Source organism: Panthera uncia (genome assembly GCF_023721935.1).
Source record: "Panthera uncia isolate 11264 chromosome C1 unlocalized genomic scaffold, Puncia_PCG_1.0 HiC_scaffold_3, whole genome shotgun sequence".
Lineage (NCBI taxonomy): Eukaryota > Metazoa > Chordata > Mammalia > Carnivora > Felidae > Panthera > Panthera uncia.
The window spans coordinates 79974337-79987959 of record NW_026057584.1 but is presented as its reverse complement, the minus strand read 5'-3'; the positions used below and the strand labels follow the sequence as shown (position 1 = coordinate 79987959).

General features: G+C 39.4%; 1 protein-coding gene across 1 annotated transcript in view; it reads left to right on the top strand.

Annotated features, from left to right (window-relative positions):
* Positions 1 to 12674, top strand: part of LYPD6 (LY6/PLAUR domain containing 6) — a 124626-nt gene extending 111952 nt beyond the window's left edge. The window contains exons 4-5 of the mRNA XM_049615663.1: positions 6753 to 6883; positions 8830 to 12674. Coding sequence (XP_049471620.1) covers positions 6753 to 6883; positions 8830 to 8997 — 299 coding nt within the window. The 3' untranslated portion in view covers positions 8998 to 12674. The remainder of the gene's footprint in view (positions 1 to 6752; positions 6884 to 8829) is intronic.
* The last annotated feature ends 949 nt before the right edge of the window (positions 12675 to 13623 follow it).

Sequence of the window (13623 nt, the reverse complement as noted above, 5' to 3'; positions counted from 1 at the left end):
CCCACCCCCCATCAACCCTCAATTTGTTCTCAGTTTTTAACAGTCTCTTATGCTTTGGCTCTCTCCCACTCTAACCTCTTTTTTTTTTTTTTTTTCCTTCCCCTCCCCCATGGCTTTCTGTTAAGTTTCTCAGGATCCACATAAGAGTGAAACCATATGGTATCTGTCTTTCTCTGTATGGCTTATTTCACTTAGCATCACACTCTCCAGTTCCATCCACGTTGCTACAAAGGGCCATATTTCATTCTTTCTCATTGCCACGTAGTATTCCATTGTGTATATAAACCACAATTTCTTTATCCATTCATCAGTTGATGGACATTTAGGCTCTTTCCATAATTTGGCTATTGTTGAGAGTGCTGCTATAAACATTGGGGTACAAGTGCCCCTATGCATCAGTACTCCTGTATCCCTTGGGTAAATTCCTAGCAGTGCTATTGCTGGGTCATAGGGTAGGTCTATTTTTAATTTTCTGAGGAACCTCCACACTGCTTTCCAGAGCGGCTGCACCAATTTGCATTCCCAATAACAGTGCAAGAGGGTTCCCATTTCTCCACATCCTCTCCAGCATCTATAGTCTCCTGATTTGTTCATTTTTATGCCCAACTTTTTGACAAGGATGCAAAATTCAGTTCACTAGAGGAAAGAGCCTTTGCAACAAACACGCTTGCAGGAGCATTTGGACATCCAGGGGCAAAAAATGAACCTCAACCCAAGTATTACACTTCTTTCAAAAGTTAACTCAAAATTAATCATAGACTTAAATGTCAAATATAAAACTATATGACCTTTGGGGAAAAAGCACAGGAGGAACTCTTCGAGATCTAAGGCTAGGCAAAAAGTTCTTAGACTTGATATAAAAAGCATGATCCATAAAAGGAAAACTTGGTAAGTTGGATTTCATCAAAATTAAAAACTCTTGCTCTACATAAGACTCTGTTAATAGGAGGAAAATACCAATAACAAACTGACGTAAAATATTTGCTAATCAAATATCTGACAAAGGACTAGTATCTAAAATGTATAAAGAATTCTGAAAACACAACAGTAAAAAAGGAAACAAAATAAGCAAGAAAAGGAAAAAAACCGTGAACAGATATTTCACCAAGGAAAATAAACAGATGGCAAATAAACACATGTTCAACATCATTTAGCCATTCAGAAAATCCAAATTAAAAACATGAGATAACACTATATATCTATCAGAATGTCTAAAATAAAAAAAAAAATAGCAACACTATCAAATGCCAGTAAGAATTAGGAGAAACTAGATCATATATGTATTGTGGGTGGGAGTATAAAATAGTACAGCCACTCTCGAAAACATTATGGCAGTTTCTTAAACAATTAAACAGAGACCTACCGTATAACCTAGTAATGCCACTTCTGAGCATTTACCCCAGAGAAATGAGAACCTATGTTCACATTAAAGCATTTATACAAGTGTTGATAACAGTTTCCTTAATAATATCCGTAACCTAGATACCCTTTCAGTGGGTGAATGGTTAAACCAACGTTGGTACATCCACAGCATGGAATACTACTCAGGATTAAAAATTAACAAACCGTTGATACAATAATCCTGATAACTCTCAAGTGAATAAGGCTGAGTGAAAATGCCTAATCCCCAAAGTTTGAGTACTTTATGAGTCCATTTATATAACATCCCTAAGATGACAAATTTATAGAAATGGAGCACAGATTAGTGGTTGCCAAGGATTAAGGAGGGGTGGGAAGAGGAGGGACAAGGATGTGAGAATAAAAAGTGGACATGAGTGGTCCTTGTGGAGGTAGAAATGTTCTGTATCTTGACTGCATCCATATCAATATCCTGATTGTGATACTATACTTTTGCAATGTGTTGCCATTTGGGGAAAACTGGGTGAAGGGTACATGAGATCCTTCCGTATTATTTCTTACAAACTCATGTGAATCTGTAACTATCTCAAAATAAATTTAAAAAATCAACCAGTAAAAAACAAAAAGATACATCAGTTGTGCTAATGTTGAGAAACACTGATCTAGAAGGAAAGCCAGATATAACAAATGAGGAAGCTAAGAAGGCCTGTGAACCCGGTTGGGAGGAAAATCAAGGAAGGGTTCACAAAATTCATCACATTTATATTGAACCTTGAAGAAAAGGTTTCCAGGAGCAGAAGATAGGGGGAAATTTTTTTTGTTGTGAAGAATGGTCAAAGGATATAACATGGTGTCTCAAGGTATCCAGTAGGCAATGAGGAGATAGTCTGGGGCCTAGATTAAGTGTAATGTTGAATAAGAATAAGTGCTGAGTTTCAAATGCCAAGCTCTGAGTTATAAATGTAATCAATACTTCTAGCAAGGAAGCAAAGCTACTCCTATATCTTCTTTTTTTTTTTTTTTTTTTTTTTTAAGAGAGAGAGAGAGAGAGATTGAGTGCTTGCGAGCAGGGGAGGGATAGGGAGAGAGGGAGACAGAGGATCTGAAGTGGGCTCTGTGCTGACAGCAGAGAGCCCAATGCTGGAATCAAACTCACAGATGGAACGTGAGATCATGACCTGAGCCAACGTCTGACGCTCAACTGAATGAGCCCCCCAGGCGCCCCTCCTACTATATTACTGGCACACAGCTTCAGGAGAAGAGAGAGAGTAACAGACCACCTACTGACCACTCCAGTAGGCCAAATAAACCTAGCAGTATTGAGGCCAGGGCTGCTTGACAGCTAGGGTTCACTCAGGCTCTCATAGACAGTGAGTAGCGTGATCTGACCTTGGTTTCAGCAATACATCGGATGGCTGTCTGACACCTGCATTAGAAAGGAGAGGTCAGAGACAAAGAAGACAGGAAATGATGAGGTCCTGCACTGGGAAAATGGAAAACGGAACAGAAAGATTAGGGTAATGAACACATTTCAGGGAACTTAAAGACACCTGGCTTGGGAAGAGAAGTCTGAGCTAATTCTGAATTTCCTAGTCCGAGATGGAGGTGCCACATCTCAGGACTCAGGATGTCCCTTCCTGAGATAAAAACACTGGAAAGATAAACAAATGGGAAGGGAGGAATATGAGTTATTTGAGATATGTGAGGTCTGAGGTGCTGCTTGCAATGTCCAGGAGATAGCAAGAGATTGGTTCTCTAGTTTGGGAGAGAGAATCAGACTGAAGACAACGTTGGAGGTTGGATGAGGTCACTTCAGTGAGAAGAGAATAGGCTCAAGAACAGATCATGGGAGAATATCAACATTCAGGTTAGAGAAAGGGTTGGAAGAGAAGAGACCAGAGATGCAGAAAAAAATCTAGAAGACAAAACTCTGAAGCCCAGGGGAATCACGCGGAGGACATTATACATAGTGGAGCCCAAGAGCTGCAATGAAATCCTTTGCGGTCAGACATGGGAGAAGGGGATCCAGTGGGACACTTAGGCAAAGTCATTGCAAAGGAGGACCTGGAAATAGCTGGATGTGAAGGACTGAGGGCGCGGTAAGGAACCAGGCTGGAAGTATGCCACCAGATGCCACTGGACTTTCAGTTTTTCAGCATAATTTGTAATATTATGATTACAGTTATTTTCCTGCCACTAATTTTCTTGCACATGGTGAATTGTTCTCTGGCATCACTTTAATCGTTATATATGTTTGCGAAGAGACCAAAACTAGTAGAACCACAGGAATAACTGAGTGGCGGGAAAGCCTTTTACCAGAGAATTGGTCATTTTTAAGTCAAATCATTTAATATATATGTTGTTGAAACTCAGTTTCTATTATTGGAAACTGAATATTTGTGGGTAAATGGAAATTTACATTTTAGCTTTGAACGTTGTTTTGATTTCAGAACTAGGTTAAGGAATTTGTGTGTGTATGTGTATTTCATGAAAATTATAAATTTCGTGTTTTCCAATAGTTGATTAAGCTCTCTTAATGAGTTCTGCTTTCAATTGCATGCCTGTGAGTCTTCCAGAAAAATACTTTTGTTTCACAACCTCTGGGAATACCATGCTGTTGCAGAATATGAGATTTTAGAGGCCGAAACTAACCTGGTAGAAATTCAAATCCATCTTTTATCTTTTAGATAAAAGCCTTTGAAATCCTTTTAGTGTGAAGTTATCAGCAGGCTTGAGTCTCATATAACCTCATTACTAACCCAAGGATTATTCGGGATGCATGGAGAGCAATGCTCAGTGGCTGAAACTCCTTTTTTTATCAATTCTACAGCCCAGTGATAAGCCACATGTGGTCCACCTCGTTCTGCTTGGGAAATGCTGCCTGCTTGCCTTGGAGATCACAATACACATTCAAGGCTCTCCTAAGTTGTGCTCTAAAGAAACCTGTTCAACTTTATTTGAATATTTTCAAAACTTATTTAACTACAGAACCTTGTTTTACATTAACATTTCATAACTCACCCAGGGGTTTTGTAAGATAAGAAGTGGGATGGATACTTCTAAGAGACTGACACTTCGGATCTAAGGTTGCTGCTGCTGGAAATAATGGGATGTTCTCAAAATATCTTTGTTTTGAGGGTCAGATTTAGTGAGTGCAAGACAATTTTTTATCCAGCCTCATCACTGATCATTTTTGTTCCTTCCGCCCCCACCCCCCCACCCCCAGGATTTTAAGAATGAGCTTATTAAGTACTGGACTTTGGCATATCTTCCTCATTAGTTGTTATCTGTGCAGTGGAATAAATTTGCAATTAACAAATTAAAAGAGAGTTTGTTATGGGCATAAAAGTAAGAACAAAAAGTAGTTATATCAAGTTCACCAATTGTTACTCAAAGCTTACTGAAGATAAGAGAATTTAATACTTGGGGGATAAACCCAATTTCCAAAGCTGAAACCATATAATGATTTACTTATTCCATAAATGTATGATCTTATCTGCTCCAATTTACATTTGGAGAGGTTAAACCTCTGGCATCTGCTCCTGGTTCTGTATGAAGATGAGACAGGAGATAAGAACATTCCTGTCTTTATTGCTTTTTTGAGCATCTCAAGGTGGGATGCAGTGGGAAAGGGGTACCTGTCATGGCCATAAGTGTCCAAGTCTGATATCAAAGAAGTAAACCAGTCTTCTTTGGGAAATGTGGTAAATCCCTCAGGCCACTGGCCTCCATTTGTTAAAACCTGTCACAGGCTTAAAATCTTTTTTTAAAAATCAGAGGAGAGCTGACACCTGCTTCCCATCAGAAAAACAATCACTCCAATTCTAAAATATTTTAGGGCTTTGGGAGAATCATTTCCAGGTGCAAAATTGTCAACTTTTCCTGTGACTTCATAGGGTGGCTGTACTTACTCAACTCCCAAAGAGCTCTCCAGGACCCTGAGCTAGCTAGGACTGCCTTGACCTGATTCCCACCAATAAAATTCTGGTCAGGGTACAGTGTGGGAACAGCATTTTGGAGAGGGCATTGACCAGACTCAGCCCAAGTACGCCCACCAGTAGTGTAACCATTAAGAAAATCTCTGTCCATAGTGAGACTCAATCAGAGGTCACTCAGGTTCCTGTCAGGTGGGGAGGGGGGGTGTTAGGAAGATTATTAAAACCCCTGGATTTTTATGACTCTCAAGATGTGTCAGTGTGGTCTGTATTAGCTCATTCTCAGGGCCTAAAATTCTCAAGCTTTCTTCTTTGGACATTAGTACTTTGGTTAAAAGCTGCCAAAATTGTGACAGAATCTGGTGGGGGGAATTTTTATTGCCTAATAAATAATATCATAGAAGGTCATAATTCCATATTAGCCACTAAATATCCAAAATGTATAAAACATGCAAAGTGGAATCCAAGATATGGATGAAAAACAGCTCAGTGACATTTCTTAAGAATTATTCATTCTCTTTTTCATTCTGAAAGTGGAGCAGGAACATTCTCCTAAATCCCAGGCTTAGAAAGCTGAACACTGCCTAGAGGCCTTAAAGAATTACTTTGACAAAGCCATTTTTCTTTAGTCTTTAAATTTGAAAGAGAAAAATTCTCCATGGTAGTTTGGAAGAAATCTTAAGTTTTTGGATTCCTAAGACCTGGAGGGATATCTAGAAACTTACATCATGGTCGGTCTTCATGTGCCATTTTAGAAGACACTGAAATCATACTAGGGAGAAATGATGCCCTTCCATTTTGGAACACCTTCATTATTGAGTTAGTTTTCTTCTGTAATAAATTCCAAGATCTAGCTATGCTCATTGTCAAGAAGTTCTTTCTTTTGGATAAAGTCATTTTCTGAAGATAAAATGAATTGGTTTTTAATTATTCAGCCCTTACTTGGGAATAGCTGTTTCCAAAACACGCACACACACACGCACACACACATGTGCCTCTGCTATAGTCTTTTAACTCTTTGAAGACCATTGTTGCCTGCCTAACTTTTTGTTTTTAAACCCTGTGTTCTTTGAACTTTTTCACCCCTTTATCTTCCCCAGAATTTCTGATTCTCATATCCTAATCGTCCCTCCAGACCTCTCCTTCCCTAAAAATAAAAATCAATACAGTGGCAAAACTTGTTGAAAGGCAAAGAGTCATACCACTATATCTTGCTTTATGGGGATGACGACGGGCCAAGAGACCAATATTCTTCAGAAGGCTCTCTTCCTACCATGGCAAAGCGCATCTCTCCAAGGACGTCTTTGGGATTGGACGTAAACTCAACACAGTGTACATCTCATGTGCTGTTAAATCTCTTCAGGACTTGTAATGTTGACCCTTCTGTTGTTTCGCTTCCAGGCAGGTCAGGTTAACATTTCCCATCTCAATTGAAACATATTTTTTCTCTGTTGACAGAGACCAGATACTGCTACACTCAGCATACAATGGAAGTCACAGGAAACAGCATCTCTGTCACCAAACGCTGCGTTCCACTGGAAGAGTGCTTGTCCACTGGCTGCAGAGATTCTGAGCATGAAGGCCACAAGGTCTGGGCAACAAAGCAAGTGACCGGTACAGCATAGTTAGTCTTCCTCCACCACAGATGCGCGCCCGTGCTCATGAGCCAGTTCCCACTCCCTGGTGTAACCTGGCTTTTGAGTACTTTTATACCATTATGAGAAGATTCTCCTTTCCTGTTTGCTCTAAAAGAATAAAAATTTACAGCAGAGCATAGGAAAACCGGTTTAATTATGTAAACACAACACCAAGAGGATATTGAAAGTTGTAATCCCTTCCTTTCCTCAGAAGAAAGTGGTAAAGCCACTGGAAGGAAGAGGAATGAGGGATCAGTTACATCCTCACGATAAAGCATTGCAGATGTAGCAACAATTCATTCAGCTGAGGATGGCCACGGCAGTTGAGCATCAATAGTTATCTGTGAAGTGAGGCCCATGTCTTTATTGGAATGCTGATTTGGGGAAGGTATCCATTGGCTCCTGAATAATTTGATTAGGTGATCAGAGACCATCTCCTTGTGGGTTGGCTCCCTCTTAAACTCTATCTGGTGCCTATATGGAAGCACTCAGTATAAAGTGAACTTCAAGTGCAGCCCTGAAAAAGAATACAAAGAACCAGAGAAATGCAGCCTGACTTGTGGTTGGAGTGGAGAATGCCCCCGACTCTCCTGCTGATGGTTCAGAGCTGGCTCCACATATAATCTTGTATATCAGGCAGGCCTTGGCCTTTATTTGGAGTTGGCTCACTTCTCCCCATCAGGCTGCCTTCCTGGTGTCAGAAGCAACTTCTACTCTCAGTACCCTGGAGCGGCACGTTTAGTAGGGGCTTCAAGAAGACACCTAATTTTCAAGCAACTTGTGAAATACAGTAAGAATTAAATTTTAAAATATAGTATACCAACTTAATCCTGGTTTGAAATATAAAAGCTATGTTCAAGGGTTTTACCTACCTCTCACCCCACTCCCAGAAAGCTAGGCTCTCAGGCCTTATTGTGCTGCTTTACCATGGATCAAGTTAAAGATCAGAGAAGTAACATCATGTGCAAAGGTCACACAGCTGGTAATTCTGTCTGACAGAATTCAAACTCACTTCTGACCTTCAGTTTCTCTCCTCAACATTATAATGTCTCCCTAGCCCATGTCAACTGTGACAAGACTCAAATCCCTGCAGGATAATGACTGAATAGGATATTTGCCATCAGACAGTTTTTCAAATATTATGGTGCATATGGGCCTCTCGAGGATCTTGTTAAAATGCAGATTCTGATTCACTAAATTTGGGGTGAGGTTGGAGATTCTGCATTTCTAATGGGCTCCAGGTGATGTGGAAGCTGCTAATCTGTACTTTGTGTAGCCATGGCCCCAAGTAATTTCTGTCAACAATCCTTTAGATTTCTTTCTTTCTTATGGTCCATGAATAAAGTTGGATAAAGCAGGAGTAATTGCATTAATGCAAACCCTTCAAACTTTAACTCACCCACAAGAATGGTGATAATTATGTGGACAGTTCTAATGAAAGCAAATAGTTCAGTTTAAGTTGGGTTGTTTCCACTTCATGTACACTGTGAAAATTTGGCAAGTGAAAGTATACCCTCTGAACAGCTTCCCCAAGTAGTCAGAAAGGGTTTCTTTGAGATAGGAGGGTATTAGAATCCCCATTACCCAGATGGAAAAGCTGAGACCTAGGAAGGTTATAAAACCATGTAATAAGCATGTGATGGGATGTCAGAAGCAGAACCCATGTTCCTGGAAGCTGAGTCCAGGGTTTGGTTTTTTTTTTTTCTTTTTTTGGCCACATTGCTTCCAGATGAAATCTCATCCCACTTCCTTAAATACAGGGTCGGTGCCTCTTTTGTAGAACGGGTCACTTTCATTTCAGTCTTACTGTGAGGGAGACAGTTCCTTCCAAATTCCCTGCCTCCTTCCAAGATCTGCCAGCTTCTCATCACCCTTCTGTTTCTCTTCCTTTCTTTCAGGTCTGCACTTCCTGTTGTGAAGGAAATATCTGTAACTTGCCACTCCCCCGAAATGAAACTGATGCCACATTTGCCACAACATCACCCATAAATCAGACAAATGGGCACCCACACTGCATGTCAGTGATCGTGTCCTGCTTGTGGGTGTGGTTGGGACTCACATTATAGCAGCTCAAAGACGCCATGTATAGTAGCAATCCATGGGGATCTCCATGGTCCATAGTCATGCATGAGTCGTTGGCTTGACAATAGTTACACATGGGAAACCACAACACTCACAGATGTCTTCACAGCCAAGCATCGCCATTTACCATGAGGAACAAGCGTTGTGTCAGTGTAGTCATTTCAAGTCCAAGACCTCATCAAAGCCAGCCTGCCCCCAAAATAGATCCTGAGTCGTATACCACAAACCTTTCTTTTCACTCCAGGAAATAGTTCTGCATTTATTGATGTCCGAGTCTCTTTATTTGGAATACATGCATGAGCCACAAGAGGTCCTGGGACGCTTGAGATGTTAGATGATATGTTATGTGGACATGCATAGATGTGTGTGCTTCAGGAAAAAGGTAAAGACCACTGGTTTGGATATGACTTTATTTATAGCTTTAGAATTTTCAAACTTTGATTCCAAAAGGAACAGACTGTTTCCTTGGAGATTCTGACTGAGTCCCTAAAAAAGTAGTATGCAGTTGTCCAATTTAATTTTCCCAACATTTTTCTCCCAGTGGTGGGAATCCTATTCCCTCTGCTCTCTGTGGGAAATAAAAGGCAATCATAAATTTGTTGTATAGGGGGAGGGCTAGCTGGAGAAAGATTTTTCCCAACTTAATGGAACTATTATCCATAAAGTACCTTGCATAGCCTTGCATTAAAATTGGTGAGATTGACCTTGATTTGGCACCTCATTGTGCTCCATGAGATCCTGGGTTCTACCTGGGCCAAAGGGTATCCAAAGAGTCCCAAAGCAGGATGGAGTTTTCTCCAGTCATGGGGTCTATTCAGGCATAGATAATCTAAGGAGAGAAAGGATATCAGAATGAAAGGAAAGAGACATGTGCAGGTTGACCCGAGTTCACCGCGAGGGCCCAATCAGTAGCTTAGTCAGATTGTCCTTCTGCACTTCATACTTCCAGAAAGCCCTCAGGGTTCTTCCTCTTTCAAATCCTCAGTGACTTTAGGGAGAAGGTTCTACACTACATTATCTCAAGACTGATAGGGAAGGAAGACATAATATCCTAGAATGAGAAGGAGGTAAGCCAGTTGGGTGATGATGAGACTAGTAAGGAGACCCAGGGGGAGTTTTTCTTTTAGGTGATTGCTTTTGAAGTAGATGGTAAAATTTTTGCCATCCTTCCTGTATTTTTTGGCCTGAGTTACAACTTTTTCTTCTTCCTTGTAAATCATTTATACAATATTTATTTTTGTATGGGGTAACTAGAAACTAAAATATATTGTAAAATATTCTTTATTCTAAACAAAATGACTGAGTTAGAATACTTATTTTTCAACAGTGGTAGAGCCTGTAATATATGTTTGTTGAAGGTTATCTATAATACTTGCACCAGTGTTGAAAAATATTAACTTAAGTTTGAGCAAGAGTAAATGTGTTGGCCTCTAGGGTTTCACTCATTGTTTCCTCAGTGGTGTTGTCCCAGAAATGTTCAGGTGGTGACGATCACTGGTATGAGTTTCTCTGCAGGGTTATGGGGCATATTTTCATGAAATTTGGTGGAGCCATTGCTGATAAACAGGAGAGCATTGTTAGGGTCCATCTGCCCTGCACTGGAAAATGTCTTTGGCTCATAAAATGAGGCCCCCTCAGGGATTACCAAATATGAACTGAGAGCGGTAACTCTGATACAAAATAATCTAAACTGCATCAAATGGCCTTAAATCAGAGTTTGGTAGGCTTATCAATACTTTGCTTATAACTGGGGTGAGAGAAGTAGAGGGAGAGAAAGCAAGATATTTACTAAGCACCTCTTATGTGGCAGGCACTATGCTAAGCACTTTATATATGTATGTATGTATTAAGTCCTGTAAAACCTGCAAGCACCCTGAAAGGAATATTACTAGTATTTTCACTTTACAGATGAAGGTACTAAGGCTCTAAGAAGCTCAATAACATGAAGCCTTTTCCTCCCTATTTAAGTTATATAGGTTGAGGTGGGATTGAAGAGTGCAGGGACAATGGAATTACCACCCCTAGGAAAACTTCCAGACCTGACCATGGGAATTTGACTCTCTGATCATGTGGTGTTTGTCTAGTCCTGCCTCTGCAGGATGTCATTTGTGTGGGTCCCCTAGATGGTGTTTTTTCTTTAAGGGGTGGAGGTACAGCTTCCTAGTTCATTCCTCTTGCTAAAAGAGGTAACAGGTCAATTGCTATAATTGCTAAAAATGCTTTAAGACAGTGAAAACTTGATGTTGTACATATCTACAAGTACCATTTTTTGTGCATGGCCACTCTCCACTGATACCTGCCAAGTACTGCATGCAATTTGAGTGAGAGACAGAATCCAAATGCTGGTTCTTAAATCATAAAGCGACCACTCCAGAGCTTCCCTGTCTGGTGTGCAGGGGCCAAGTCCACAGTGATGTGAACTCATCTGCCACCCGGGGGATCACTGCAAACTCTACACAGATTTGACTGCATGCACCTTGAGTGCCTGTCAGAATGGCTGACGTTTCATTCTCTTGAAAGAAAGTGGTTGGCTCACCTTCCCCAGCCTCAAGAAGCCAAGGAAGGGCCATTCATGTGGAAGGCCCAGGACTGGTCATCCATCTGACTTTTATACCACATTAAACTTTCCCTCAAATCCCACCATTGGTGACGGCTTGAAGTGCAAACAGCCATGATGTGTACATTAACCTATGTGCCACTTATTTATTTTCAGACTCCCCATAGCATTCATGTCAATAGAGATTAATGCCTAAATTTTGTAAATATTGTACATTTTGTAAATCAATGAATAAAGGTTTTAAGTGTATCTCATCAGTCTCCTCCCTGTAAATGTACATGTCAATCAATGATTAAGGCATTCAGGTTATGTATAAGGCGTAGGGCTTAGGATCACAGGGAACTTCCTTCCAAGAGCACATTTTCTCGTTGTACAGACAAGACATACACGCATGAAAAGATACAAGACAATTCACTCATGCCAAATGATTCATGTAGACAGTAAGTGCTGCAGAAAATCAAAGAGGGAAAGATTACCAGACTTTTTAATCAGGTCTACAGTTTCCCTAGAGCGTTTTCTTTGTTAAATCAGGAAAAATAAAAGTGTGTGTGTGTGTGTGTGTGTGTGTGTGTGTGTGTATCTAAATACTACCCCATTAACTCTTAATTTTTAAATCTCATTTTGTTCTGTTAGTGATGATCCAATAGAAAGTGTTTTTCCTTGATGGTTTCTTCTGCAACAAGAAACAAATATTTGAATAGTATAAATGTTTATCTATGCAGTGAATTTATTTTATTTTTCCTAGTAAAATTATAGATATTGAAAGTGGTCTTAAAAATCTTCAGCTTGTTTGTGGTCTCTGGTTATTCTATTCTATTTATTTATTTACTTATTTACTTATTTATTTATCTATTTATATTTTTTAATTGAGGCACGTTGACATATATCATTTTATTAGTTTCATGTGTGAAACATAATGATTTGACATTTGTATACATTGTGCAATGGCCACCATAATTCTAGTAAATATCTACTACCTTACATAGTTCTAAATGTTTTTTCTTCTGATAAGAACCTTTAAGATTTACTCTCTTAGTATCTTTCAAATATGCAGTACAGTATTATTAACTATAGTCACTATGCTGTACAATCCCATGACTTTCTTTTTTGTAACTAGAAGCTTGACCTTTAGACCACCTTCACCCATTTCTTCCCTGCTCCTCCACCTTTGGCAACCACCAATCTATTCTCTGTATCTATGAGCTTGCTTTTTTTTATTTGTTTTATTTTTTTTAATTTGTTTTTCAGATTCCACATATAAGTGAAATCATCTAGTATTTGTCTTTCTCTGACTTATTTCACTTAGCGTAATACCCTCAAGTTCCTTTCATGTTGTAACACATAGCAACATTTTTTATGGGTGTCTATATATATACACACACACACACACACATATATATATATATATATATATATATATCTTCTTTATTCAGTTATGCATTAATGGGCACTGAAGTTGTTTCCATATTTTAGCTATTATAAATAAAGCTTCAATTATCATGGCAGGGGGCACATAGATCCTTTGGAATTCGTGTTTTTATTTTCTTTGGGTAAATACCCAGCAGTGGAATTGCTGTATCATGTAGTTATATTTTTAATTTTTTTGAGGAACCTCCATACCGTTTTCCATGATGGCTGCACCAGTTTATATTCCCACCAACAGTGCACAAGTGTTTGCTTTTCTCTACATCCTCACCAACATGTGTTATTTCTTGTCTTTTTTATAATAGCCATTCTGAGAGTTGCCAAATTGGTATCTCATTGTAGTTTTGACTTGCATTTCCCTGATGATTAGTGATGTTGAGCATCTTTTCATGTGTCTGTTGGTCATCTGTATATTTTTTATGTAAACATGTCTATTCAGGTCCTGTGCCCAATTTTTAATCAGATTGTTTTTTTGACGTCAAGTTGTATACGTTATTTATATGTTTTGGATATTAACATCCATTATTGCAAATACCATTTGCAAATAGCTCCTCCCATTCCATAGGCTGCCTTTTCATATGTTGATGGCTTTGTTCACTGTGCAGATGCTTCTTAGCTCGAAGTAGTC